The sequence below is a fragment of the Oryctolagus cuniculus genome, chromosome 7 (assembly GCF_964237555.1).
Source record: "Oryctolagus cuniculus chromosome 7, mOryCun1.1, whole genome shotgun sequence".
NCBI lineage: Eukaryota > Metazoa > Chordata > Mammalia > Lagomorpha > Leporidae > Oryctolagus > Oryctolagus cuniculus.
This window is the reverse complement of record NC_091438.1, coordinates 129,223,534-129,251,491: the sequence shown is the minus strand read 5'-3', so window position 1 is coordinate 129,251,491 and position 27,958 is coordinate 129,223,534. Positions and strand designations below refer to the sequence as shown.

Here is a 27,958-nt window from a genome sequence, read left to right as displayed (position 1 = left end):
AGCTGCGCCTACAGAGGAATTTGGTGTCCGTGAGGACTGGTGTTTGGCCTCTACCTGGAGCTGTGCCCCCTGGTTGTCCTCAGCGGGCCTGCCTGCTCCCATCAACGTTGCTCAGAACACCAAGAACATCTGCTTCTGCAGAAGCTCCACACTGTGGGGGGAAAAAAGCCAGTTTTACTTAAAATGCCCTGGATGAAACAGTAATAGTTGTTACATATATTAGATTTCTTCTCTGGTGCTGTAGTATTGCGGGTGGAGCGGCCACCTGTCATGTCAGCATCCCATATGGGTGCCTATTCGAGTCCTTGCTACTCCACTTCTGATCCAGCTCCCTGCTAGTGCACCTGGGAAAGCAGTGGAGGATGGCCCAACTGGTTGGGCCCCTGCACCCGTGAGGGAGACCCGGAAGAAGCTCCTGGCTTTGGACTGGCCCAGCCCTGGCCATTGTGGCCATTTGGGGAGTGAACCAGTGAATGGAAAAACCTGTCTCTGTCTCTCTCTGTTTTTCTCTGTAACTCTACCTTTCAAGTAAATAAATATTTAAAAAAAAAAAAGATTTATTCCCTCCAGTGTGTGTCTCTTTCATCTGTGTGATGAAGTGGGAGCACACACGCGACACTTGCCGTGTACCGGGGGTCTGGTTGCGCTGGGGAGACACGCCATGAGGTTGAGTGGTCAGCTGCCACATCTCTCCTGGAACATCATTTTCACTTGAAACAACAACTGACAGACAAACTGTGGTTCTTCAGGTTTTGGAATCTGACAGCTTCTCCTTGGTGGTGGAAGCGAGCACATCGCTGGGAGTGAGGGAACTGACAGTGTTTTGTTGCTGAGGATAAAATGGGAGCATTCAGCTGAAGATTAGAATTTAAGAAACATGTGCCAGCTTGAGAGCTTCCTGTTGCTTACATTTTTAGTAATTAGTCCAGTTTGGGGGCCTGGCCCTGTGCTGTGGCCTCACAGGTGGTCAGTTTTCCAGAAAGTTCCCTGTAAACTTGAAAAACATTTGTGAAATGTGAGGTTCTTGGCATCCGTTCACATTCACTAATCGTCTAAATCTGAATTCTCACTGGTCTTGTGAGCCCAGTCTTCAGAGTGATGTGTTTGCCACCATGGTGATGGGAGGTCCACCACGTATTTCTCCTTATAGCTCTGTCCACTTTGCATTTGGTGAGACATTTCTTTGTTAGGTGAGTACGCATTTTGGTGCGTGGCTTCCTTTACCTATGTCCAGTTTCTGGATCTCCTAAGAGTTTTATCAGTTTTCTAGTTTTTCCCTATAATGTACATGAATCTTGCTGTGACTAAAAACATTGACTTGGAGCCAGCACTGCGGCATAGCGGGTAGAGCTGCTGCCTGCAGTGCCAGTATCCTGTATGGGCGCTGATTCAAGTCTAGGCTGCTGCACTTCTGATCGCGCTCTCTACTGTGGCCTGGGAGGGCAGTGGAAGATGGCTCAAGTCCTTGGGCCTCTGCGCCTGCATGGGAGACCAGGAGGAAGCTCCTGGGTTCAAATCGGCCCAGCTCTGACTTTTGTAGCCATTTGGGGAGTGAACCAGCAGATGGAAAACTCCCCCTGCCCCTCTGCCTCTCTAACTCTGACTTTCAAATAAATAAATAAATAAATAAATCTTTAAAAAAATTGACTTACCCCTGTGAAGTGGCAGTGGAAGAATTAATGGTTAATTTTGAAGACTTCGGGCATCTGAAAAGGTGCCTGATGCACTCACAGCGCTGACCTGGTGCAGGTGCAGGCACAGGTGCAGCAGGAGCCAGGCAGGGATTCGAGTCACTCATGCTGCGTCCCGCCTGGAGCTGGGCAGAGGACATACGTGCTCCCTGGTCAGTGATTGTTGTAATCCCAGGCTGTCCAGCCTGGCTGAGGCAGGAGAGCTGTGCCCCCAGACTAAACATTTCCCCTTCACTCCACACTGCTGATTGCTGCTTTGATACCTGGGAGGAGTGTTCAGGGGCTAGGAGAGCTGCACGTGACTATCGGTGCAGAGTGTGCCTGGCGGACTGGGGAGTCCCAGGGTCTTCTGCCCTTAGTACAGATGTGGATCAGTGCATTACTGGTGGCGAGTCCTCTGCAGGCTTGCCAAGGGGAATTGTCCCTGAGATACTGCTTCATTTCCTCTGTAGGAGCTGAGTTCTCCTGCAACTCAGAGAACACATTTGTTTAGTGTGAGATGCTCTGAGGACTGGGGCCCTGTCCAAGCCCTCTCAGCAGTAAAGAAGCTGTGTGCCCAGAGCATTATGGCTACACTTGCCTGATTGCCTTCTTTTCTGGTTTATACCTCCTAACGATCATACCTAATCTTGCCTGCTAGTCAGGGAACCCCTTGAGGAGCCGCACACACAACAGATTGTCAGTAACCAGAATGTGTAGCCTACGCCGAGAGCAGAGTACCCATCAGGAAGGAGCCTCGGTTGACACAGAGGCAGGCCAGTCACTGGTGGCTCACTTGGTGGAAAAGATAAATTTTTATAAATGATACAGGGGAATCTTCTTGATAAGTTAGAAACCCCAGAGCAGTAGCCAGAGACTGAAACAGGGAGCGTGAGAGGGTAGCAGGCAGTCGTGCTGGGGGAAGCTCTGTGCGGGCAGTAATGTAACGAGCTGGCTGCGCTGGCCTTCAGGAATGGCCAGAGCAGGGAAGGGCTGCTGTGAGAGACGCCAGGCTGGTGACTGGGAGAGGCAGCTCCTGCTGTTGCTGTCACCACTGCCACCACCAGTGGGGTGGAGGAACACAGAGAATCAGGCTCAGGGCTACTCCTTAGGCTCCTTGGGTCACTTGGCCACCCCTTGCATTCCTCCATTTCATTTGGTGTATTTAGAGAGCAGCAGCACTGGGCCAGGTAAAGCGAGTCCTGTCCCTTAGGAGGACCAAAGTGCATACAAGGACTGTGTAATTGTAAGCCGCAGACACTGATTCAGGCTGACTGAAAAAGAATGAACATGAACAGAGTGATGGACAGAAATCATGATCCTCTCAATAGGTGAAGGAAAGGCATTGGATGAAGTCCAGCATTGCTGCATGACAAAGACCCTGAACAAACTATGTGTAGAAGGAATGACCCTTGGCATAATAAAGGTCACATCCATCCAAAATACTAATGTCAGACTCGGTGGGGAAAAGCTGAAGGCCCTGGAACAAGACAAGGAGGCCCACGTTCACCACTTCTATTCGACATGATACTGAAAGTCCTGGCCAGAGAAATTAGGCAGGAGAAGTAAATAAAGAGCATTCAGTTGGGAAAGGAAGATGCCAAATTGTCACTGTTTTCAGATGACATGATCTTATATATTAAAAATGCCAAAGATTCTTCCAAAAACTGTTAGAATAAACTAATTCAGCAAAGTGCATATATGATACAAAAGTCAGTAGCATTTTATACACCAATAGTAAATTATCTGAAAAAGAAATCAAGAGAATAATTCCATTTCCAATAGCTACAGTAAAATAAAATACTTTGGGATAAACTTAACCAAAGAGCATAAAGACCTTTGCAATGAAAAACTGTAAAATGTTAATGAAAGAAATTGAAGAGGACACAAAAAAATGGAAAGACATCCATGTTCATGGATTGGAAGAATCAGTATTGTTGAAATGTCCATACTATCCAAAGTGATGTGCAAATCGATTTGTCACCTTTCAAAATATCAATGGCATTTTCACAGAAGACCCCAAATAGGCAAAGCAATCTTGAGTTAAAAGAAGAAAGGCAAAGACGTTACGCTGACTTTAAAATATACAACAAAGCTATAGTGATTAAAACAGGGTGGTATTGGCATAAAGGCAGATGGCTAGATCAGTGTAGAGAGTAGAGTCTCAAAGTAAACTCATCCATCTACAGCCAACTCGTCCTTGACAGAGGCAAATGGTGCTGGGAAGAATTGGATAGCCACATCAGAAGGATGAAACCAGAACCTCTATAACACCATGTGCAAAAACCAGCCCAGAATGTCGTGAAGATCTGAATATAAGACAAGCTACTAGAAGAAAACACAGGGAAAATGCTTCAGGACACTGGATGTTATTTTTTTCAATAATATCCCGAAAGCACAGGAAACCAAAGAAAAAAATAGACAAATAGGATTTCATCAAACTAAAGAGCTTCTGTACAACAGGAAGCAATCAACAGAGTGAAGAGACAGCCTACAGACTGGGAGAAAATATTTACAAGTTGTACATCTGCCAGAGGATGACAGAATTTAGAAGGAACTTGGAGAACAATGGCAAAGGATAGATAAATCAATCAATCAGTGATTTGTTTAGGCAATAGATCTGTACAGACAGTTTTCAAAGGAATGCATACAGTAGCCCAATAGGTACAAGGAAAAATGGTTCTCACTATTCATCAAGGGAGTGCAAATTAAGTCACAGTGTGGGGCAGATGCATGGTTAAGACCCTGCTTTGGGTGCCTGCTTCCCATTGCAGAGCACCTGGGTTTGAGTCCTGGCTCTGCTAAGTCTGGCTTCCTGCAGATGCATGTGCTGGGGGCAGCAGGTGATGGTTTGAGTGCTTGGTCCCTGCTGTGCTCCTGACTTTGACCTGGCCCAGCCACAGCTGCTGTGGGCATTTAGGGAGTGAACAAGCAGATAGAAGACCTCTCCCTTCCCCACCCCCGCCCCATCTCTCCCTTTGAAATAAAAAGGGATAAAGAAGAATCTTTAAAAACCCACAGTGAGGTATCATCTGCGCCAGTAGATTGACTATGCTCAGAAAGACAAAGGATAACAAGTGTTGGTGAGGATGTAGAGAAAAGGAATCTCTTGCTACTGTTGGTGGGACTATAAATTAGTGCAGCCATTGTGAAAAACAATATGCTGTTTTCCTCAAAAAAAAAAAAAAAAAAACTGCAAGTGAAACCACCATATGATCCGGCAATCCTGCTCCTGGGTATACATCCAAAGCAGATGAACTCAAATATGTGCCTCCCATGTTTATTGCAGTGCTATGTGCAATAGCCAAGAAATGGAAGCAACCTGAGTGCCCATCACCTAGTAAATGGGTCATGGAAACATGGCACATGTACCTGATAACACACTATTCAGCCGTGGAAGCGGGTGAAATCCTGGCATGTGCAATGTGGTGGAATTGGAGGTCATTGTACTGAGTGAAGCAAGCCAGGCACAGAACAACAAATACCACCCGAGCTCACTTGTGTGTGACTCTAAACAAGGTGACCTCATAGAAGTTGAGAGTGGAATGGTGATTCCCAGGGGCTTAGGAGAGGGAGGACAGATGTGTGGGGAAAGTTTGAGTAACAGACAGGAAGTTACAGTAAGGAGAAAGAAGCTCAGGTGTTCTGTGGCACAGCAGGCTTACTGCAGGTTATAATAACTGTAACTACATGTAGTGTTCTAAAAGAACTAAAAAAGGATTCTGAATGTTTCCGCCGTAAGGAAATACACGCTTCAGAAGACAGATGTGGTTTACCCTCAGTTGAGTATCACAGGACTCAGTTGTATCCTTGCATTGAAACACCCCGTGGTACTCATAAATATGTACAACTTTTACATATCTGTTACAAATAAAATTTAAGAAGAGAACAAGGTATTTATCAGAAGGTCAAGGGTACCCACAGAATCAAAAGCTAAGTGTCCAGCCCTGAGAGAGGCCATGACGGGCAGCCTAGGAGTCAGGACCCCCAGACCCGGTGGTTCAGCTCTTTAGCTCATGGATTTTCTCCCTGGTGTCACTCAGCTTAAAGGAGAAGGAAGGGTCCAGCTAACCTAGCTTTTGTCAGGTGCCTATCCTTGGGGTACAAATCCCACTGACACTTGGACAGCTTGCCAAGGGTGCCTGCAGCCCCTGAAGGAAACTCAGGGGGCTAGTGTCTAAGAGAGGAGCAAAACAATGGGTATGCGCTTGCTCCTTTGCACCTGATGGCAGAGTGCAGCCAGTTCTCGCAGTCTGGCAGAGAGCACTGGCAGGTGGCACTTAGGCTAACATGTGAGGGCACAGTGTCGCTCATTCAGCATCTGTCTCGCATGCCATTTGTAGCCTCCGATGGGGCCACCACGGGGAAGCCTAGAAAAGCCTTGGGACATCAGGATGAGTAGAGAGGCACCCTCCCAGCAATCTGGTAGACACATGGTTCAAACTGCAGTGAGCACTGTGCTGGCAAAGCTCCCTGCATCAAAGAAGTGTTCAGAGTGGTGTGAGCTGGGAAAGTGGACGCTTGCAGTAGGGTCTGAAGAATGAACAGGAGAGGTGAGCACCTACCTCAGGCAGGAGAAACTGCCTGTGAGAAAAAAAATCCCCGAAACTGAGAGGAGGCCAAAATAGCCAGGTACAGAGCACAAGGCAGGAAGCCGAACAAGATGAGGCTGGGAGGCAGCAAAGCTAAATCATGATGCACCTTGTCTTACTGCAAGAATATATGCAAATGGGTTAATTCATACTTCCTGCCCCCCAGCTTAATTTTTTTTAAGTTTGTCTAATTCAAAGACAGAGTGAGAGAGAGATCTCCCATCTGCTGGTTTACTCCTCAAATGGCTGCAACAACTGGAGCTGGGCCCAGCTAAAGCCCAGAGCCAGGAATTCCATCTGGGTCTCCCATGTGAGTGTTAGGACTTACTTGAGCTATCACCTGCTGCCTCCCAAGGTGTGCATTTGCAGTGAGCTGGATTGGAAGCTAAGGCATGACTCCGATATGGGATGCAGGTGTCCCTAACAGCGACTTAACCCACTGTGCCAGTGTCCACCTCAAGAATATGCATTGAATTGAGCTTTGGTGCTGGCTGTGTCTTGAAGCGTGAGTGCTTACCAAGAAGTACACAGGAATTGCCTGCACTAGGCCTCTGGCATAAAGGCTGCAGAGGAAGGAATGAAGGAAGATGAAGCTGAGAAAGCAGACTAGGAGGTGCTGCCTGGTCTAAACAGCAGTGGAGACTTGGCAAAAGCAGTGACAGTGGTATGGGGGGAGGGTCTGTGTTTAGAAACGAGACACGGGGCACACCTAAAATGTTTTTCTTGGAGGATTGGGTGACAACACCACTTCCAAGAAACAAAACCCCTGGAGGTGAAGATAAGTCTCATTTGCAGCATTTTGAGTTGTAAGTGATTGTGGACCTTTGAGAACTGTGTAGGAAGTGACCCATGTGAATGGGGGTTTGGAAAAGTAGTTGAAGTGAAGGTGAGGCTATTTTGGAGCAAGATAAATTTGTTCAGTCTGGCTACAGCATAAAACATGGCAGGGGCACAGTGAGGGCAATGCAGGGAATCCAGAAGTGAAGTCGGCATGGTCGCTGGAGCCAGGTTGGGAAGGCCCCGGGAACCTAGAGACCGAGATTGGTGCTGAGAACAAGAGTCCTTTCAGAGGAGACAAAACCGTGCACATCTTCTAGAAACACAGCTCTGCTTGCAGCAGGGAGACCCTCTCAGAGACTGGCAAGACAGAGGCTGAGGTGCCCCGAAGGAGGTTGCCACGGTAACCCAGGTCAGAGGTGAAGCTGGAGAAAAGCAGTTCAGTTTGAGATTCATTTAGGAGGTGGAATTAAAAGGATATGGCAGTTAATTAAATGAAAGAGAAGAGAGGCAGGAGTCAAGGGATTTCCTCCAGTTTCAAGCTTGGGCAGCTGGATGAAGAGTGGAAACCGTTCACTAAGATAGGAAATACAGGGGCTGGTGCTGTGGCTCACTTGGGTTAATCCTCCGCCTGCGGCGCCGGCATCCCATATGGGCGCTGGGTTCTAGTCCTGGTTGCTCCTCTTCCAGTCCAGCTCTCTGCTGTGGCCCAGGAAGGCAGTGGAGGATGGCCCAAGTGCTTGGGCCCTTGCACCTGCATGGGAGACCAGGAGGAAGTACCTGGCTCCTGGCTTCTGATTGGTGTAGCTCTGGCTGTGGCAGCCATCTGGAGAGTGAACCAGCGGATGGAAGACCTCTCTCTTTCTGCCTCTCTCTCTCACTGTCTAACTCTATCTGTCAAATTAAAAAAATAAATAAAAGATAGGAAATACAGGGAGAGGACCAGGTTCTGGTTCTGTGAAGGTGATGGAAATGAACTCTGAGGGGCATCTGGAGTTGTTTTTGAGATACACACACACACACACACACACACAGAGCAAGAGAGAGTGCGCATTCTCATTTACTGGTTCCCTCCCCTGGTACCTGCCATGGTCTAGGCTGGGCCAGGACAGAGCTAGGACCTGGGAATTCCATTATGTCTCCCATGTGGGTAGCAGGGACTCAAGTACTTGAGCCATCATTGCTGCCTCCCAGGGTTTGCATCAACAGGGAGCTAGAATCAGGAGCCAGAGCTGGGAGTTGAACCCAAGTACTCGGACATAGGCATTTTAACTGCTAGGCTAAATGCCCTCTCCTGCATCTTGAGTTTTATGTGCCTATAGGACGTGGGTAAAAGTGTGAAACACAGGGGAGAGGGGTAAACAGGAATTTGAGAGATTTGATCTGGGTACAGTAGAAAGATAGCTGGGTGGTCTAGGCAGGGTGTTGAGCAAGGTGAGTCCAGACTGAATAAGGAAAATGTGAAGAAAGCAGAAATGGGGGCTGGCACTGTGGCTCACTTGGTTAATCTGCCTGCGGCGCCAGCATCTCATATGGGCGCTGGGTTCTTGTCCCAGTTGCTCTTCTTCCTGTCCAGCCCTCTGCTGTGGCCTGGGAGGGCAGTGGAGGATGGCCCAAGTGCTTGGGCCCCTGCGCCCGCATGGGAGGTGAGGAAGAAGCACCTGGCTCCTGGCTTTGGATCTGTGCAGTGCCGGCCATGGCGGCCATTTGGGGAGTGAACCAACAGAAGGAAGACTTTTCTCTCTGTCTCTCTCTCACTGTCTATAACTCTGTCAAATAAAAAAGAAAAGAAAGAAAGTAGAAATGACTGAAAAAAATAGACAAATATACAGAAAAAAATTTTTTTGAGACATTGAACAACAGGCAGCACAGAACACCGGTCTCTAAGGAAGGGAAGTGATTGATGTTGATTCTTGTAATTGTCCAAGCTGATGGCCTGAAGAGAGTTCCAGGCACAAGACAGAGGAGAATTCAAACAGAACCCCACAGTCTTCCTGAGCTGAGGAAACAGAATTTGAGCAGACCAAGGCAGCTAGAATTCACCGGCAGATTATCAGAGAGGACAGAGTAACACGTGGCGAGGGGTCTGGGGATCTGGTCCCCTTGGGCTTCTCAGCTGATGCATGTGTGTGGTTGAGGAGACTGCCTGGTGCTGGAGGTGAACCACTGGAGGTCAGGTGGTGTGGGTCGTCTCATCGTGTGCTCAGAAGGGCATTTTTGTAGTGGGGCAGAATTAGTGATGGTACATTTTAACCCTAAAGTGCACGCTTGCCTCTTAGTCCTAGCCCTGCAAAGCCTTGAAAGGATCAAAGTGCTTCCAGGTAACTCAATTGGATTTCTAAACTAGTTAAGGAATGCATAAGTATCCTGCCCCCAACAAGATAAATTCACAAGTCTGGCACCCAGTCAGAAGTTACCACACAATTCAGAAAAGCATGAAAATAGAACCCATAATGAGGAGAAAAAGCAATTAGTAGAAATAGGTCTGAAGATGACACAAATGATAGAATTAGCCAGGGAGGTCGCAGCGTATTCCATATAGTCAGAAGGTAAAGGAAAGCACAGGAATGTTAAGGAAATGCATGGCAGATACAAAAAGGAATTCCTAAAGATGAAAAAAATTACAGTGTCTCAGATGAAATATATACTGTAGGATCCTCAGCAAATTAGACACTGTAGGAGACCAGAGTAGTGAACCAGAAGATCTGTTGATAGAAAGTATCAAAATGAAACGATCTAAAAAACAGCATCAGTGAGCTGTGGAACTTCAAGCTGCCCAATACAAGTGTAATTGTGTGTGTGTGTGTGTGTGTGTGTGTGTGTGAGAGAGAGAGAGAGAGAGAGAGAGAGAGAGAGAAAGACCCCATTCCTGAGGGACCTTTCTGTTCCAGGCAGCACACTCCTGGTGGGTGCTCCTTCTAACCATGTCTTTGCACAGTTCTGTCTCCTTAATCTGGGTTTGAGTAGGCCAGCCCCCGCCCTTCCCCAGGACTGTGGCCGACAAGAGCAGGGAGGCTGAGTCACCGTCCCCCTTTTGGGACAGAGCTGCAGGCTGGTGGTGGTGGTGTTGGACTTATAAGGAAAGCTGATCTGGGAGAGCGAGCCAAAGGAAGGAGGCCTGATAGCATGGAACACCAGGGTGGTCATTAAATCACCCTGGCCTCCCCTCCCTGGCCCCTTGAAATACTTCAGCATGAGTCCAGCGCTACAGCTCACTAGGCTAATCCTCCGCCTTGCGGCGCCAGCACACCGGGTTCTAGTCCCAGTCGGGGCGCTGGATTCTGTCCCGGTTGCCCCTCTTCCAGGCCAGCTCTCTGCTGTGGCCAGGGAAGTGCAGTGGAGGATGGCCCAAGTACTTGGGCCCTGCACCCCATGGGAGACCGGGATAAGTACCTGGCTCCTGCCATCAGATCAGCGCAGTGCGCCAGCCGCAGCGCACCCACCGCGGCGGCCATTGGAGGGTGAACCAACGGCAAAGGAAGACCTTTCTCTCTGTCTCTCTCTCTCACTGTCCACTCTGCCTGTCAAAAAAAATTAAAAAAAGAAAAAACAAAAAAGAAAGAAATACTTCAGCATGAGAATACCAATGATGTCTTTGAAGATGATTTACTTGAAAGGCAGAGCAACAGAGAGAGAAGGAAACAGATCTTCCATTCACTGGTTCACTTCCCAATTGACCACAATGGCTAAGGCTGGACCAGGCCAAAGCCAGCAGCCTGGAACTCTATCCGGGTCTCCCACGTTGGTGTCAGGGCTCCAAGCACTTGGACCATCTTCTGCTGCCTTACCAGGCATGTTAGCAGGAAGCTGGACTAGAAGCCAAGTAGCCTGGTACTCCCAATGTGGACAGCAAGCATCGCAAGTGGTGGCTTAACCTGCTGTCCCACAACGTCGGCCCTTCCAGTGATGTTTTTGATACTTCTAAGATAATAAAAATCCCATGGTCGCATCGAATTGCCAATTCCAAAATTACAGTGTCTGGTTTTATGTAATAGTTACAGCTTTCAATGCACTCAAAGCTGCAGTTGTTTCCCCTCCCCCACATAGGGACCTAGTGGCAGCAGGAGCCTGCTGCAGGGTAGGGGATGTGTGCTTTGTTTTTCTCCTCCTCCTCACTGCCTTTGCTGTTTCTAACCTCTGTGCTATTGCTGTGAGAGGGAGAGAGTGGGTGCTTGGACCAGGGTTGTGGCTGACGCCTGCAGACCTAGCAGGTGTCTAAAGCTGACTCAGCGGCCGGTGCCACGGCTCTATAGGCTAATCCTCCACCTAGCGGCACCGGCACACAGGGTTCTAGTCCTGGTCGGGGCGCCGGATTCTTTCCCGGTTGCCCCTCTTCCAGGCTAGCTCTCTGCTGTGGCCTGGGAAGGCAGTGGAGGATGGCCCAAGTACTTGGGCCCTGCACCCCATGGGAGACCAGGAGAAGTACCTGGCTCCTGCCTTTGGATCGGCGCGGTGCGCCAGCCGCAGTGCACCAGCCGTGGCGGCCATTGGAGGGTGAACCAACGGCAAAAGGAAGACCTTTCTCTCTGTCTTTATCTCCCTCTCACTGTCCACTCTGCCTGTCAAATAAATAAATAAATAAATAAATATAAAGCTGACTCAGGTGGGGTGCTCTTGTGTGTAGGCATTTTGTAAGTCCCTTTCCATGACCTCTCCTCTGCACTTCCGGTGTGGCCAATGCACTTGCCCTGGCCCGGCCATTCACTCCTTGTGTAGCTCCTGGGGAACAGGACGTCTGCCACTACTGTCAGCTGAGGACCTGTCAGCCCCCTGGGCAGCTATATAAGGGAAAGGACCTAAAACAGCCCCACCCCAGCTCATCCACACATCCCCTTCTGCAGCAGGTTCTGGGAGCGCAGCCAGTCCCAGTGATGCTGCCATGCAGCCCACCCACCCATCTGTGAGCTCTAGGCCTGTCAGGCAGGAAGCAATGCCAGGCAGCCCACCGTGTCCCCCATTGGAAGCTCCCCTCACCCAGCCACAGCGGGAGACCAGGGCCGCCCATTCTGCCCAAGGAGGTGGGCCTCATCGACCCCTCATCCTGAGGAGTTGTTTGCACGCTCTGGGCGCCTGTCTCCAGCACCCAGTCCTGTATGTACTTGGTGCAGGACAGGTTCTGTAACAGCGTCTCAGACATTCCCTCTGAAAATCTGCATCTTTGTCTCGCACCTCACTCTGTGTCTGAAATCTGTCACCCCAGGGCTTGGCTAAAGCTACCTTTTCAGCTCCTGCTTTTGTGATTTGATGTGGATTTATGGCTGTGGAGAGCAAATAATCCTGATAATAAGTCGGCAGCTACTTCTTGGGCGTCTACTGTGTGCAGCCACAGCCCTGGCAGGCCGGCAGTCCAGGGCAGCTGACAAGCTGCAGCCGCTGGTTCTGCCGTTGACATATTTTGGCTGATCCACGTAATCTCTAGATGTTTCTTAAATCCATTGCCAGTATTTACAAACTGAGAGATTTTACTTAAAAAAAAAAATACAGCTCTCTGACTCGGGGGAAAAAAAAACTCAGAAGAGGTAGTCTCGCTGGGCCTGTGCTGTCGGCTGGCATGTTAGCTCGAGGTGTGGAGGCTTCCATCCTCCGGTCTCCGGAGCATGTGGTCTCCAGATGGCCTCCATGCCCTCATGCTCTCATACTGAAGCCAAGCGTCCGTCGCTGTTAATCGTCCATGGGCTCACACAGTTTCGTTTTCTTAAATTAAAGAATAAAGTGAAATATTTCTGGTACTCAGTGATTCTGAATAAAAGAGAGAAAGCAACAGGTAGTTCAGGAAAACCATGGAGAAGGCCCAGCATTTCTTCAGATACAAAGTGTTCTATATGGTGGTTTTTGTTTTGAGAGACAGAGCTCACCCACCCACTGGTTTACTCCCTAAATGCCTGCATCCAGCAGGGCTGGGCAGGGCTGGGCAAGGCCGGAGCCAGTAGCTGGGAACCCAATCCTGGTCTCTTGTGTGGGTGTAGGAACCCAGTTCCTGGAGACATCACCACTGCCTCCCAGGGGCTGCGTTAGCAGGCAGCTGGAATTGGATGTGGAGTGGAGACTCACTTGAGTACTCTGCTGTGGCACTTGGGTGTCTTAACTGCAGGCTCAGTGCTCACCGCAGGGGTGGTGCTCTGTGCACCTGAAGGAGGAAACTTTTCTGGCGTCTCTGGAAGGAATCCAGGGCTGAGCTGAGGTCTGAGGCGCGGCAGCAAGCATGGTAGGTGCTCCAGGGTGGTCGCCACGTGGGGAACGAGCAGCAGCTGATGAGCCTGCCTTTTCCTGGAATGACAAAGCAGCATGGTTGAGAGTTGTAAACTTGAAACTAACTCTTTTTGCAAATTATTTTTAGGATTTTAAAAAATGTAAACCTCTTTTGCCCCCCACCCCCTTCTCACAAATTCTTTCTTAAAGAAAGTCTCCCAGCTATTTATCTGAGTTAGAGCCAAGCAGTTATTTTGAGGAAGGGCTTCCACCGGGTGCCCAGGGGCATTCTCCTGGGAGGGGAGCTGTCTGTGTCCTAGTTGCTATCTCCAGGCTTAAGAAGAGGACTCCTCATCACCACAGCTCAGCCCTGAGCCTGGCCTGAACTGGCTTTGCAGGATGATCCCCGTGAGGGGCCCATCAGTGTGTGTGGCTTCCCTCTCTTGGCTGAGTTCCCTGAGCCTTGCTGCCTAGCCTATTTCAGCCAGTGTTTTGGTATTGGTTTTCTGTTATATCCTCAGATCAAGCCAGGCCAGCTGAGAACTGCCTTCATAGACCACTTGTTTTAGTACACACACACACACACGCACACGCACACACACACACCCTCCTTTTGCAATCATTGACCAAAGCTGGAAGAAACTATGCCATGACACTTCCTACCATTTGCCCGATGCAAATACTTTCTGAGATCACAGGGAATTTCCCTCTAACTCTGAGTACCAGGAATAGTTGCGATTCTCCCGGTTTATCTGTGGACTCTGTGAACCGCAAACCCATTGCTTCCAGCTTTGTTTTTTAGCCACAGGAAGTCCAGGGACCAGAGCTGTGTGCCTCCTCTGGAGAGCACCCAGGGCCTCAACACATTCACTCTGGTGCCCTCCTTACCCCAGAGACAGTTACTGTTTTCCCCATGCTTACTTCCTCTTTGGCCCCCAGACCCAAACATCCATTTTAAAATCTTGTACTCTATACAGTTTGTAAAACCTCTTCAACCTCCTTAGGCAAGACACTGGAATATTAACAATGTATCATTTGTTGCAGACAGCTTGCCAATGTGTTTAAGTTTTATTTTAGGTATTTATTTGAAAGTGTATTTATTTCAAAAGCAGAGGCGGGGCGGTAGGGAGAGATCTTCCCTCTACTGGTTCACTTCCCAAATGGCTGCAATAGCCAGGTCTGGGCCAGGCTGAAGCCAGGACTCCATCCTGGTCTCCCAAATGGGTGGCAGGGACCCAAGCACTTGTCCGTCTTCTGCTGCCTTCCCAAGTGAATTTGCAGGGAGGTGAATTGGAAGCTGAGTAGCTGGAACTTGAACCAGCACTCATATGAGATGCTGATGTCACAGGCAGTGGCTTAACTCACTGGCCACAAAGCTGGCCCTTTAAATTTTATTTTAACTCTCCTATTCTTTGAGCAATCAGATTTACCCCTTCTTTATGGTTACCAGGAAGGGCATGGCTGTTACATCTTACCCCAGAGTTGACCTGGAGGGTGCAGCAGTTAGATGCTTAGAGCCTAGAGGAAGCAAATGTTGCTTCTTATTTTTTTTTTAAGGTTTATTTATTTATTTGAAAGTCAGAGTTACACTGAGAGAGGAGAGGAAGAGAGAGAGAGAGAGAGAGAGAGAGAGAGAGAGAAAGAGAGGTCTTCCATCCACTGGCTCACTCCCCAATTGGCTGCAACAACCAGAGCTACACTGATCCGAAGTCAGGAGCCAGGAGTTTCTTCTGGGTCTCCTACGTGGGGAGGGGCCCAAAGAATTGGGCCATCTTGTACTGCTTTCCCAGGCCATAGCAGAGAGCTGGATCAGAAGTGGTGTAAGCAGAACACGAACCGGCGTCCATATGGGATGCCGGCACTGCAGGCGGCAGCTTTACCTGCTACGCCACAGCACCAGCCCCCAAACGTTGCCTCTTCTCCAGGGTCCAGTTTTGTGCTTTACTGAATTTCAGTCCCAAGCACCATGTTGTTACAGGAAGGCAGCATCAGACCAGTTGACGCAGCATCTATGCCAGCATCAGACCAGTTGACCTAGAAGGCCTGGGAAGTGCCTTGTGTGGCACTTAGTTCTTCACAGGCTACGAGCTGAGCAGGTGTTTTTGAGACTTCTGCTTAAGCGTGGCAGGGTGCCTCTGGGTCTGTGCCTTGCAGTGGTTGCATTGTCTTCTTTTCCGAGGTGGGTCTGTCCCCTGGGGTGAGATCCGGGGACTGTGATCCACTTAATGTCAGCAGCGGCCCGACTTCCTTGACATCTTCTGCTTCTTTCTTTTTCAGAGTATGATCGGCTGGGCTTCCTCCTGAAGCTGGACTCGAAACTGTGAGTAGAGTGAGAAGTGCCCGGGCTCCGCGGGGGAGGGGGCTGACCTTGGAGTCAGCTAGCAGATTCCCTAGGGCCTCCGCCCTCATGCTGTCAGCAGAACCTGCAGGGTCCTTGGAGCCTGGGGTGGTGGATGTCTGCGTGGGCCTTAGATTTGCCTGGCACCAGGCAGCTCCTTACTGATGGCCCCTGGCCCGGTTTGTGTGACAAAGAGGCCTCTGGGAGAACTTCTGCAGAGCAGAGGATGGTGGGGTCACAGCAGGAGGCGATGGCGTCTCAAAGATGGCCTGCTTCTTGGCAAGCAAAGCCTTCCCTGATGGACCCCCACCCCACTCCCCTCAGCTTCAGTTACTGTCACGCCTGCCCCAGGTAAACCTGTTCTCACCACCCTTTTTGTTCTGCTTCTTATCGGTGCCTGAAACTCTTTCCTTGCCAGGCCACTTGGAAAACTCAAAGACCACTTCCTCCCCACACAAAATCAATTGTCTCTTCCTTTTGGGTTTTCTACATCTGTTACCAGTTGTCTCACAATACTATAATTAGCCAAGTAGTAATTATTAATTTGTTAAAGGCACAGACTCGGAGCCAGGTGAAGCTTGATTCAAATTCTAGATGGACATTTATTTAACTTCTGAGAGCCTCCGTTTCACCTTAACTTAAAGAAAACAGTGTGGGACCTGTGCTGTGGCGTAGCAGGTAGAGCCGCTGCCTATAGTGCCAGCATCCCACATAGGCGCCGGTTCGGGTCTCATACTCTACTTCTGATCCAGCTCCCTGCTACTGCGCCTGGTAGTTAGGCCCCTGCACCCATGTGGGAGATCCGAAGGAGGCTGCTGGCTCCTGGCTTTGGATTGGCCCAGTTCTGGCTGTTGTGGCCATTTGGGGAATGAACCAGCAGAAGGAAGATCTCTCTTTGTCTCTCTCTCTTTCTCTCTCTCTCTGTAACTCTGCCTTTCAAATAAATGTCTTTTTAAAAAAATTCTTAATTTAGTGCTCTGGGCCCCAAACAAATCAACTATAATTCCTAAGCCAATGAAATGCCACCAGAATAGAAGAGATGTAGTAAACATGGAGTCAAATCACATTGATGAACAAAGACATGTTAACTGGGACATGTGAACTACAGTATTTAAACTGTCCTCAGCAGTGTGAGGAGGAGGGGGGAGGACACCCTGCCCCGCTGTCCTGGCAGTGGGTGGTACAGAGCGGGAGGGGGAGGACACCCTGCCCCACTGTCCTGGCAGTGGGTGGTACCGAGCAGGCTGTCCGGTAGTTTTCTTTCACGAACCAGGCCACTTCCATCAGCCCGGTCTTTAGCCCAGGGAGTTGGCTTGGCCTCACCTGATTTAACTACACTGTAAGGTTCAAGCTAGAGCTTTCCTACCTCTTGCTGGAAAGGCTTTTCCAGTCCAGTGCTATCTTTAGATGACAGCACGAATATGTGAGAAGGATGCTGCTTGAGGGTGGGGAGGTGGGGGCAGCGCCGATCTTAGCATGTTCAGATCCCCCTGTGGCGTCCTGCTCTGGTAAGTGCTCTCTTTCAGGTGCTCAGGAAAGGACCTGAACTGGGATCGGAAGAACTGGATTTGGACTCTGCCTCTGCTGCTTAGATCACGTGACCTTAGATAATTCATTTTAGCTTTCTCAATCCCAGGTTTCTTTATGAAAAATTAATACTAGAAAGTATGAGTAGATATACAAATTTCCTTTGTTTTGTCTTGATTGGGATTCGTTAAACTTCCTGAGTGTAGAATTGATGTGTTCTGGACTAGCATAGTGGCTCAGCTGGTTAAGCTACTGCCTACAACACTGGCATCCCATATCAGAGGGCCAGTTTGAGTCCCAGCTGCTCTACTAATGGTCCTGAAAAGCAGCAGAAGATGGCCCAAGTATTTGGGACCCTACCACCCACATTGGAGACCTAGATGAGCTCCTGGCGTCTAGCTTCAGCCTGGCCCAGCCCAGATGTAGCAGCCATTTGGGGAGTGAACCAGCAGGTAGAATTCCCTCTTTCTCTCTCTCCCTCCTCCCCCACCTTTCAAGTAAATATATAAACTTTTAAAAAATTTACATGTTCTAGAAATTTTTCAGCTATCATCTCTTTAAATCTTCTGCCCTATTCTCTCTTCTGAAACTTATTGAATTTGAGACCTTCTCATACTAGCTTCTGGATCTGTTAACATCTCTTTCGCATTTTCTTTCTTTCGATCCTTTCCACATTGAACTCAAACCCCAAAGGACTCAGCATAAGATGAATAAGAACTTAAGCTGCACCCTCAGCAGAACTGCAGGAAAGGTTACCATAGCTCTGAGTGAATCTGAGCAAAAAGGTAATAGAATAGCAACACTTGTTCATTGCCAGAGTCCTCATCATCCAGGTGATCCGGGGGCCTCCAGTCCTGAGCTCAGTTTAAGGCGTTCCAGACCGACAGTGCCTGCAAGCACCTGGCAGAAGCAAATGCAAGGCCTCTCTAGAGAAAGAGGAATTCTTCTCAAGTAACTATTCAAGGAAGCAAGGGGCTACAGCAAAAAGCAACTAAACAAGCATCCATCAGTGAAAACCAAAAAAAAAAAAAAAAGACAACAAAAGAAGACCCTTAAAGATTTCTGAAATTGGAAGTACAAAGTTTATGAAGCAATTACACACATACACACTATATTTAAAGAGATAAAAGACAAAGCTTGAACTATATGCATGGAATAGGGAAATATAAAAAGTAAAATATTAGGTTAGAAAAGCAGTGACCCGGGCTGGTGCTGTGGCGCAGCGGGTTAGTGCCTTGGCCTGAAGCACTGGTATCCCATATGGGTGCCAGTTCGAGACCCGGATGCTCCACTTCCGATCCAGCTCTCTGCTATGGCCTAGGAAAGCAGTAGAAGATGGCCCAAGTCCTTGGGCCTCTGCACCCGTTGGGAAGAAGCTCTTGGCTCCTGGCTTCAGATCGGTGCAGCTCTGGCTGTTGCGGCCATTGGGGAGTGAACCATCAGATGGAAGACCTCTCTCTCTCTCTCTCTCTCTCTGCCTCTCCTCTCTCTGTGTAACTCTGACTTTCAGATAAATAAATAAGTCCTTAAAAAAAAAGAAAAGCAATGACCACAATTTAAAACTCAATAGATGGCTTTAGTGGCAAATTAGATGGAAATGAAGATAGTTAATGAACTGGAAGATAAATCAGAAGAAATTATTTATGAGGAGTTAACAAACCTTTTCTGTAATAGGCCAGATAGTCAGTATTTTAGCATTTTTGAGCCTTCTTATTTCTATTGCAAGTACTCACCCCTGCTGTGTAACATGAAAGCGTGTCACTGTTGCATAGACTGTAAGTATGGCTGTCGTCCAACGAAACTTTGTTTATGGACACTAAAACTTTCATGTAATTTTTATGTATCATAAAATATTATACTTTCACATTTTTTTCCTACCCATTAAAAATGTAAAAACATTATTAACTCACAGTCATACAAAACACAGGTGGTGGGTTGGCGTTGGCCCATAAGTCAGAGTTGGCTGACCTTTCGCTGAGAATACAACACAGATAAATTACATGAGAATGACTTTCTCACCCAGATATTTTCTGTTCTGTTATATGGAAATATTGTTAACATTGCTGACTGTCCAGTCATAAAGTCTAGAAATAGATATTTTTTATTTTTAATATTAAACTTGTTGTTTTTTATTTATTTGAAAGGCAGAGAGAAAGAGAGAGAGACCTTCCATCTGCTAGTTCACTCCCCAAATGCCTGCAATAAAAGGGGCTGGGGCAGGCTGAGGCCAACAGCCCAGAACTCAGTCTGAGCCTCCCACATGTGTGGCAGGTACCCAGTTGCTTGAGCTGTCTCCCCGAGTCCACAATAGCAACAAGCTGGGGTTGAAAGCAGAGGCAGGGCTCCAACTCTGGTTTTCCTATGTGTAATGCCGTCCCACACAGCGTCTTAATTGCTGTGCCAAACACCCACTCCATTCATGGTTTTCTTTTAATATTGTGTTTTTGGAATAAATAAATTGGTTTGTATTGCCTTTGAGAATTCTCTGCTGCTTGTATCCACATGATAAAGTCATTTGTTAGTGCTGTGAAAATCATTCAAAGTACTTATGTGAAAATTTATCTTTTAACTGCAAGATCAGTCAGTCATTCAGGAAGGCAGTAATTTTTTTTTTTTTTTTTTTTTTTTTTTTTTTTGGACAGGCAGAGTTAGAGAGAGAGAGAGAGACAGAGAGAAAGGTCTTCCTTTTCTGTTGGTTTACTCTCCAAATGGCTGCCACAGCCAGCGTGCTGCGCCGATCCGAAGCCAGGAGCCAGGTGCTTTCTCCTGGTCTCCCATGCAGGTGCAGGGCCCAAGCACTTGGGCCATCCTCCACTTGGAAGGCAGTAATTTTTGGTGACTAAAAATGTGGACTGGGGAGCCAAACATGGATTTTTAGGCCCAGTTCCACATTTTACTAGTCTAATCTTGAGTGAGTTATTTGAGCACTGAGTCTCAGTTTCCCACTGCAAAGTAGGGATAATAGTAAATCAGTGCAAGGATGAGATTGAACCTCTCCTGTACCGGTCAGTGTCTGGTGAACTGGACGAGAGAGGGCCCCAGAATGCGAGCTGGACCTCACCTTGCCTACTGCTCTGCATCCCAGATCTCACTCACTCACCATTCACTTAGCAGGTGTTTCTGGAGCACTAACTACATGCTCTGACAGCATAAGCTCTAAGCCATAAGTACAGCCTCATGAGCTTGATGGGAAAGGCTGTCTAGGGTGTGAATGAGAAGAGAAAGGGAGGGCAAGGTACTGTTGCTGGTAGCATGAGCAACGAACAGCTTCCCTGTTTGTCTGTTTTGAAGTAAAAGTGATTTATTGGTGGTTTGGAAGCCTGAATAGAGGACAGGGATCCTGAGGTGCATTGGGTGTAGAAGAAGGAGCAGCCTCCATTACCGAGGGCTGTGTAAGGAGACCCAGGTCTCTGTGAAAGCAGAAGATGAAAGGAAATTCCTGGAAGAGGCTGAGAGTCTCAATGGACAGGGCCCATGGAACAATCTGGGAAGTCAATGTGTTGGGCAAGGGGAAAGAAGTAAGAGATTGGGCCAAGGAGGAGCAGAAAGCAGAGCCTTGAGGATGAACAACCTGACAAAGACCTAGATGTGGGACTGGTGAGTTGGTGGGTGTTTTTGCCCATGGTTGCCCAAGGATTGATCCTGTCTTCTAGGATCAGGCTGCTCATTGCACACAGCTGTAACCTGGTTGGATGATAGTTGTAGAGATTCAAGTCTGGTCGGTGGGTGGCTCCAGGTTCTCTGAACGGATCCATTGTGGTCTGGTTCATAGTCGAGGGTCCTGGGGAAAGGCTGAGGACTGAAGGCTCCTGAGATGTGCACTTCCTCATTTGTTCAGCAGATTTCCTGAGCAACTAGTATGTACCAGGCAATGTTCTATGCTTGAGGATATACAATGAACAAGACAGCCAGTAAACAAAATGTGCTGTAAATCAGGGAAGTTTCTGATATCTTAGAAAGTGCTAAGTGCTGGGAAAGAAAATGGAGCAAGACAAGGAGACTGCAAGTTGCAATGGGATGGTCAGGGTAGGACCCACTATGAAGGCGACAGTCGAGCCATGAGTTAACGGAAGAGAAGAGGGTCAGCCCTGCCCCTGGCTGGGTGCAGAGCCTTGCAGACAGAGCCCAAGGAGCTCTTCAGTCTTAGGAGGAATATGGCGCCGCGAGCCAGGAACCTGCCCATTGCCCACAGTCTGGGTCCTGGTACCCACCTGCATTCCCTGGGCTGCGCTGAGCCTTTTGGGGGTGGATTTAATTAAATGGAGGCTCCATCTGTTTGAGCTACATATGGTGAGTGCTCTGGGCTGTGGAAAATCTCCTGTCCGTCCCTACGTTGTGGTATTTTATAGTTGCCATGTGGATGAGAGAATGGGATCTTTAATGTTCAGTGTGATTTCATGAGGAATTCTGCATGAAGACACAAGGATGAGAGAGCCCAAGTGAAATCTTGTAACCCTCAGAACCAAGTGAAAGGCAGGCGGAGGTGGGTCTACTAATTCCAGAACAGCCTGTTGCATTCCCTGTGGCTTCAAGGGTTAAGCATTCACTGAGCACCTGCTGCCCAGTGCTGACCTGGTGCTCTCCAAGTTACCCACAGTTGTCACATAGGTGCTGTCATCCAGTCTCATGGGAAAATAACAGAGAAAGAGGGAGATCCAAAGAGGGAGAGAGAAAGATCTTCCACCGCTGGTTCATTCCTCAAATGGAGAAGGGGAAGAGTGGAAAGGGAGAGAGTATTTTAGAGTTGGAAACATACTAGGGGATTCCAATTCAATCCCATCAAGGTGGCATGTGCCAATGCCATCTCACTATTCCAAGTGATCAATTTCAGTTCACAATTGATCATAATGAAAGGACTAAGAGTCAAAGGGAGCACATAAACAAGTCTAGTATCTGCTAACACTAACCGATAGAATAAATAAAGGGGAGAGTGATCCAACATGGGAAGTGAGATACTCAGCAGACTCATAGAATGGCAGATGTCCTAAATAGCACTCTGGCCTCAGAATCAGCCCTAAAGGCACTCGGATCTGGCTGAAAAGCCCATGAGAGTATTTCAGGCATGGAAAGCCAAGACACTCTGGCAAAAAGATCTCTGTGAGTGAGATCCCAGTGGAAAGAACAGGTCTTCAAAGAGGGAGGTGCCTTTCTCTGAAGGGAGGAGAGAACCTCCACTTTGACTATGACCTTGTCTAAACAAGATAAGAGTCGGAGAACTCAAGGGGCTTCCATAGCCTTGGAAACTCATGACTGGTGCATAGGGAGATTACTGATGCCATAAACAGGAGTGTCAATTTGTAAAGTCAACAACAGGAGTCACTGTGCACTTACTCCTCATGTAGGATCTCTGTCCTTAATGTGCTGTACACTGAGGCTTAATGCTATAACGAGTACTCAAACAGTATATTTCACTTTGTGTTTCTATGGGGGTGCAAACTGTTGAAATCTTTACTTAATGTACACTAAACTGATCTTCTGTTAAAAAAAAAAAAAGAAAAGAAAAGAAACTATCAATTCCCAACTTGACTCTCACTGGGATTAAACATGACAATAGGTCTGATCTGATTTCATCATCATTTAAAAAAAAATCATCTATTATTTTTCACTTTATGTTTCTGTGTGGGAACAAACTGTTGAAATCCTTACTTAAGGTATACTAAGCTGATCTTCTGTATACTAAGATAATCGAAAATGAATCTTGATGTGAATGGAAGGGGAGAGGGAGTGGGAAAGGGGAGGGTGGTGGGTGGGAGGGACGGTATGGGGGGGAAAGCCATTGTAACCCATGAGACGTACTTTGGAAATTTATATTCATTAAATAAAAGATAAAAAAAAAATAGAATATTGATCTTGAAATAAACAGGACCAACCTCCAAAAAAAAAAAAAAAAAAAAAAAAAAAAAAAAAGACTTGCCAAGCCAGGGTGAGGCGTGGGAAAAATTGAGTTAAAATGACGTATCCCTCCAGTACTCAGTATAGCCCCACCACTTTACTCCCTAGATTAAGCTTGAGGTTTTTTTTTTTTTTTTTTTTTTTTAGATTTATTTGTTTATTTCAAAGGCAATGTTACACAGCGGCAGATGGAGAGAGAAATCTTCCATCAGCTGGTTCACTTCCTAAATGGCCCCAACAGCTGGAGCTGTGCCAATCCGAAGCCAGGAGCTTCTTCCAGGTCTCCCAGGTGGTGGCAGGGGCCTAAGCACTTGGGAACTAGTTGGGAAAAGGAGCCGGGACTTGAACCAGTGCCCACATGGGATGCTGGCACTGCAGGCAGCAGCTTTACCCACTTCGACACAGCGCCAGCCCCTAAGCTTGAGGTTTTAATGAGGCTGCTCCTAAACACCACAGCCACACTCAGTATGGTACAGAGGCTTCTTACAGTGCCAGGCCAATTCAGCGGAAATGACGTTGCCAGCAGGCTCCTAGGGTTGGCCGGGACTCTAAGGAGGTCTCAGAAGGCGGAAGTGACGCAATGCAGCGTTTTTTTCACATTTGAGACACTGGTGCCGGGTTCCAGAGGCAGTTACAGCCCCCAGAATTGCCCCGTCCGTGGGTTCACCTTGAAGGGGTGGGGCTCTTCCTTCAGCTTCCCAAGGCCTGAGCTGTTGTGTGCAGCAGCTTCAAACCTCTCCGACCCTGATTTCTGGGCAAGGCTGGACCTCTGGCCTGCAGCAGACACAGAAGATCTTTGAAGAAACTTTGAGAAACAATGACTTGATCAGCCCTTGTCCTGTTGAGGAACAACTTACTATTTTATTCCTTTTAGTATTTTTTTTGTTCTACTTAATACTGCTGAACTCTTTAATTAACACACAATTATTCTTACGTGTTTAAATTTAACTGAAAAGTATCCCTGTTAAATATAAGAGTGGGGATAAAAGAGGGAGGGGATGTACAGTTCGGCACATGCTCAATCAGACTTACCCCTAATGGTAGAGTTAGAAATGTGCCAGGGGATTCCAATTCAATTCCATCAAGGTGGCATGTACCAATGCCATCTCACTAGTCAAAGTGATCAGTTTAAGCTCATAATTGATCATAATGATAGGAGTAAGTGTCAAAGGGATCACATAAACAAGACTAGTGTCTGCTGATACTAACTGATATAATTAAAAAGGAGAGAATGATCCAACATGGAGACCAGGATATACAGCAGACACAGAATGGCAGATGCCCTAAACAGCACTCCGGCCTCAGAATCAGCCCTTAAGGCATTCGGATCTGGCTAAAAAGCCCATGAGATTATCTCAGGCATGCAAAGCCAAGACACTGTGGCAAAAACAAACAAACAAACAAACAAAAAAACTAAAATGAAAAAATCTCTGTGAGTGAGATCCCAGCGGAAAGAATGGGCCATCAAAGAAGGAGGTACCTTTCTTTGAAGGAGAGAACTTCCATTTTGATTATGGCTTTGTCCAAATAAGGTCAGAGTTTGTGAACTCAAGAGGCTTCCATAGCCTTGGCAGCTCATGGCAAGAACCTCGGGTGATTACTGACATCATAAATAAGAGTGTCAATTGTTAAATCAACAACAGGAGTCACTGTGCACTTACTCCCCATGTAGGATCTCTGTCTTTAATGTGTTGTATTATGCAAATTAATGGTAAAACTACTACTCAAACAGTACTTTATACTTTGTGTATCTGTGTGGGTACAAACTGTTGAAATCTTAGTATATATTAAGTTGATCTTCTGTATATAAGGATAATTAAAAATGAATCTTAATGAAGAGTGGGATGGGAGAGGAAGTAGGAGATGGGATGGTTTGGGGGTGGGAGGGAGATTATGGGGGGAAAAGCCGCTATAATCCAAAAGTTGTACTTTTGAAATTGATATTTATTAAAGTTAAAAAAGTCATAATGAAAAAAAAAAAAATAGAAGCCATCACAGAAGCGTAGAGTAGAACTCAGTAGAGAAAAACCAACAAAACCAAAAACTGGTTCTTTGAAAATATCAATAAAATTGATATATCTCTAGGCAGGTTAACCAAAAGACTGACAGACAGAGAACACAAATTACTAGTATCATAAATGAAAGAGGATTCGCCACTGCCAAACCTTGGATGTTAAAAGGATAATAAAGGGGCAGTGTGAACAGCTCTGTGCAGGCAGGTTTGAGAACTAAGGTGAAATGGACTGATTTCTTGAAAAATGCAAACTTTCAAAACTATGCAAGGAGAAGTGAATACTTGAATAGACCTATGTCTACTAAAGAAATTGAGTCAATAATTAGAAGCCTTCCAAAACAGAAAACACCAGGCCCCAATGGTTTCCATAGTTCATTCTATCAAAATTTAAGGGAAAAGAGGTGTCAGTTCTGTAAATCTCTTCCATAAAACAGAAGAAGGAGGAATGCTTCCTAACTCATCCTGTTTTTATTAAAGTCGTCTTTATTTGAAAGTCAGAGTTCTAGACAGAGAGGGAGACAGACACAGAGAGATCTTTCATCTGCTGGTTCATTCCCAAGTGGCCACAACAGCCAGGCCTGAGCCAGGCTGAAACCACTTATGATCCGGCTCCCTGCCGATGGCCTGGGAAAGCAGTAGAAGATGGCCCAAGTCCTTGGGCCCCTGTACCCACATGGGAGACCAGGAAGAAGCTCCTGGCTGCTGGCTTCAGATCGGCACAGCTCTGGCCATTGTGGTCAGTTCGGGAGTGAGGCAGCGGATTAAAGACCTCTCTTTTTCTCTGCCTTCTTCTCTGTGTAACTCTTAACTTTCAATAAATAAAAATAAATTTAAAAACAACAAAAAACCAAAAGCACAATCCATGAAAGGAAAAAACTGGTAAGTTGATTTTATCGAAATTTAAAACTTGTGTTCTATGTGAAAGCCACTGCCTAGAGTATAGCAGATTAGGAAAAACAAGCCACAGAGTAGAAAAAATAAAATATATAAAACACATATGATAAAGAATATATATCTAGGCCGGCGCTGTGGCTCAATAGGCTAATCCTCCACCTAGCGGCGCCGGCACACCGGGTTCTAGTCCCAGTCGGGGCGCCGGATTCTTTCCCAGTTACCCCTCTTCCAAGCCAGCTCTCTGCTGTGGCCCGGGAAGGCAGTGGAGGATGGCTCAAGTGCTTGGGCCCTGCACCCCATGGGAGACCAGGAGAGGCACCTGGCTCCTGCCTTCGGATCAGCGCAGTGCGCCGGCCACAGCGCACCAGCTGTGGCGGCCATTGGAGGGTGAACCAACGGCAAAAGGAAGACCTTTCTTTCTGTCTCTCTCTCTCTCTCACTGCCAGCTCTTCCTGTCAAAAAAAAAAAAAAAATATATATATATATATATATATATATATCTAAGATATACAGAACACTCTTAAAAACAACAGTCATAAAAGAACCAGCTCAATGAAAACATGGGCAAATGATCTGAAGGGAGGTGGGACTGGCACTGTGGTGTAGAAGGTTAAGTCTCTGCCTGCAGTGGCAGCATCCCATATGGGTGCTGGTTCAAGTCCTGGCTGCTCCACTTCCAGTCCAGCTCCCTGCTAACGTGCCAGGGAAGACAGCAGAGGATGGCCCAAGTGCTTGGGCCCCTTCACCCACATGGGAGACCTGATTGAAGCTCCTGTCTTTGGTCTTACGCAGCCCTGGCTGTTGCAGCCATTTGGGGAGTGAACCAACAGATGGAGGCCTCTGTCTCTACTTTCTCTAACTCTGCCTTTCAAATAAATAAATAAATCTTAATAAAAAAAAAAAAGGATCTGAAGAGACACATCACCATATAAATCGTGCAGATGGCAGATAAGCACATGGGAAGTTGCTTGTGTCATATGCCTTTGAGGAAATGCAAATGAAAACAGTGATGAAATCCTATCACACACCTGTTAGATTTGCTAAAATAAAAAATAACAAGACCTGGCCATCTCAAAAGCTGACAAGCATGTGAAACAGTAGGAATTTTCATTCACAGCTGGTGGGAATGCAGAATGGCTTGGCCGCTGGGGTACAATTTAGCAGCCTCTCAGAAAGCCCATCCCTGTCTGACTGACTGTTGTAGCAACCACCCTCCTGGGTATTTACCCACCTGAGTGGAAAACTTTGTGTCCATACAAAGATTGCACATGAATATTTTATAGCAGCTTCACTCATAATTGTCAGCAACTGGCATCACCCAAGATGCCCTTCAGCGGGTAAACGGATAAGCACACCTGGTTTGTCCGTGCAGTGGAATGTCACTAGGCACTCAGAGGAAATGAGCCATGTCTCCTCCCGGGACATGGGGGAACTTGAAATGCATCTCTGCTGGCTGCTGTGGAATGCTCAGTCATGTGCGATGCAGTAGAACATTAGTGCCGTTCATGTTCCTCCTGTGCACCTGCACCCTGTGCCTTACCTGGCTACTGCATTCCCTCTCCTTGTGACATCACCTCAGGATGCCTGCCCTATCCCCCAGACCACTTTAATTGCCTTGTAGCCCCCACACCCCGTACCTAACTCTGGTTATGCTTGTACTTGGAGGTGGTTTTTTAGTTACTTACCTTTGCTTGTAGAATATAAGCTTCTTGGGGGCAGGCAGGAGCTAAAAGAGAAAACTCAGACCCCCGTATTGCAGAGCTTCCAAAAATTTCCTCCAGAAGACCCTGGGTTTCAGAGCAGAAGCAACACAGACTGCGAGCAGCCCGTTTCACACATGAAAACTGTCCAGGCCCTTTCACGGCATGATACGTCTATGTGGCTTTAATACTTCCTCTCCAGTCTTGCAGTACCTCTGTTGCTCCACAGAGACGTACTGTGCTTGTGCGGGGGGCCTTTATTACACAGCCCCGCACAGTCATACCCACCTTAAGAAGCCTAGACGTAGTGGATTAAGGGACTATGTTATCTGGAAATCATGATCATGACCTGTGTCTTGTGCTGG

General features: G+C 47.3%; 1 protein-coding gene and 1 long non-coding RNA gene across 16 annotated transcripts in view; one reads left to right on the top strand and one right to left on the bottom strand.

Annotated features, from left to right (window-relative positions):
* ST3GAL3 (ST3 beta-galactoside alpha-2,3-sialyltransferase 3) overlaps window positions 1–27,958 on the top strand; it is a 230,221-nt gene that overhangs the window by 106,439 nt on the left and 95,824 nt on the right. For all 12 annotated transcript variants that reach the window (XR_007923654.2, XM_051856573.2, XM_051856571.2 and 9 more), the window contains one exon: window positions 15,506–15,548. Coding sequence is in view for 10 of the 12 variants with exons in the window: in XM_051856573.2 (XP_051712533.1) it covers window positions 15,506–15,548 (43 nt within the window). In the remaining 2 variants the exon portion in view is untranslated. The remainder of the gene's footprint in view (window positions 1–15,505; window positions 15,549–27,958) is intronic.
* Window positions 713–27,795, bottom strand: LOC138850664 (uncharacterized). Of its 4 annotated transcripts, none has more exons than XR_011390745.1 (3): window positions 27,125–27,795; window positions 13,091–13,306; window positions 713–12,778 (listed from the first exon to the last, which is right to left on the bottom strand). It is a non-coding gene; the product is annotated as an uncharacterized lncRNA (long non-coding RNA). The 4 variants fall into 4 exon arrangements; XR_011390746.1 differs by having other exon boundaries at window positions 27,249–27,795; XR_011390747.1 differs by having other exon boundaries at window positions 27,579–27,795.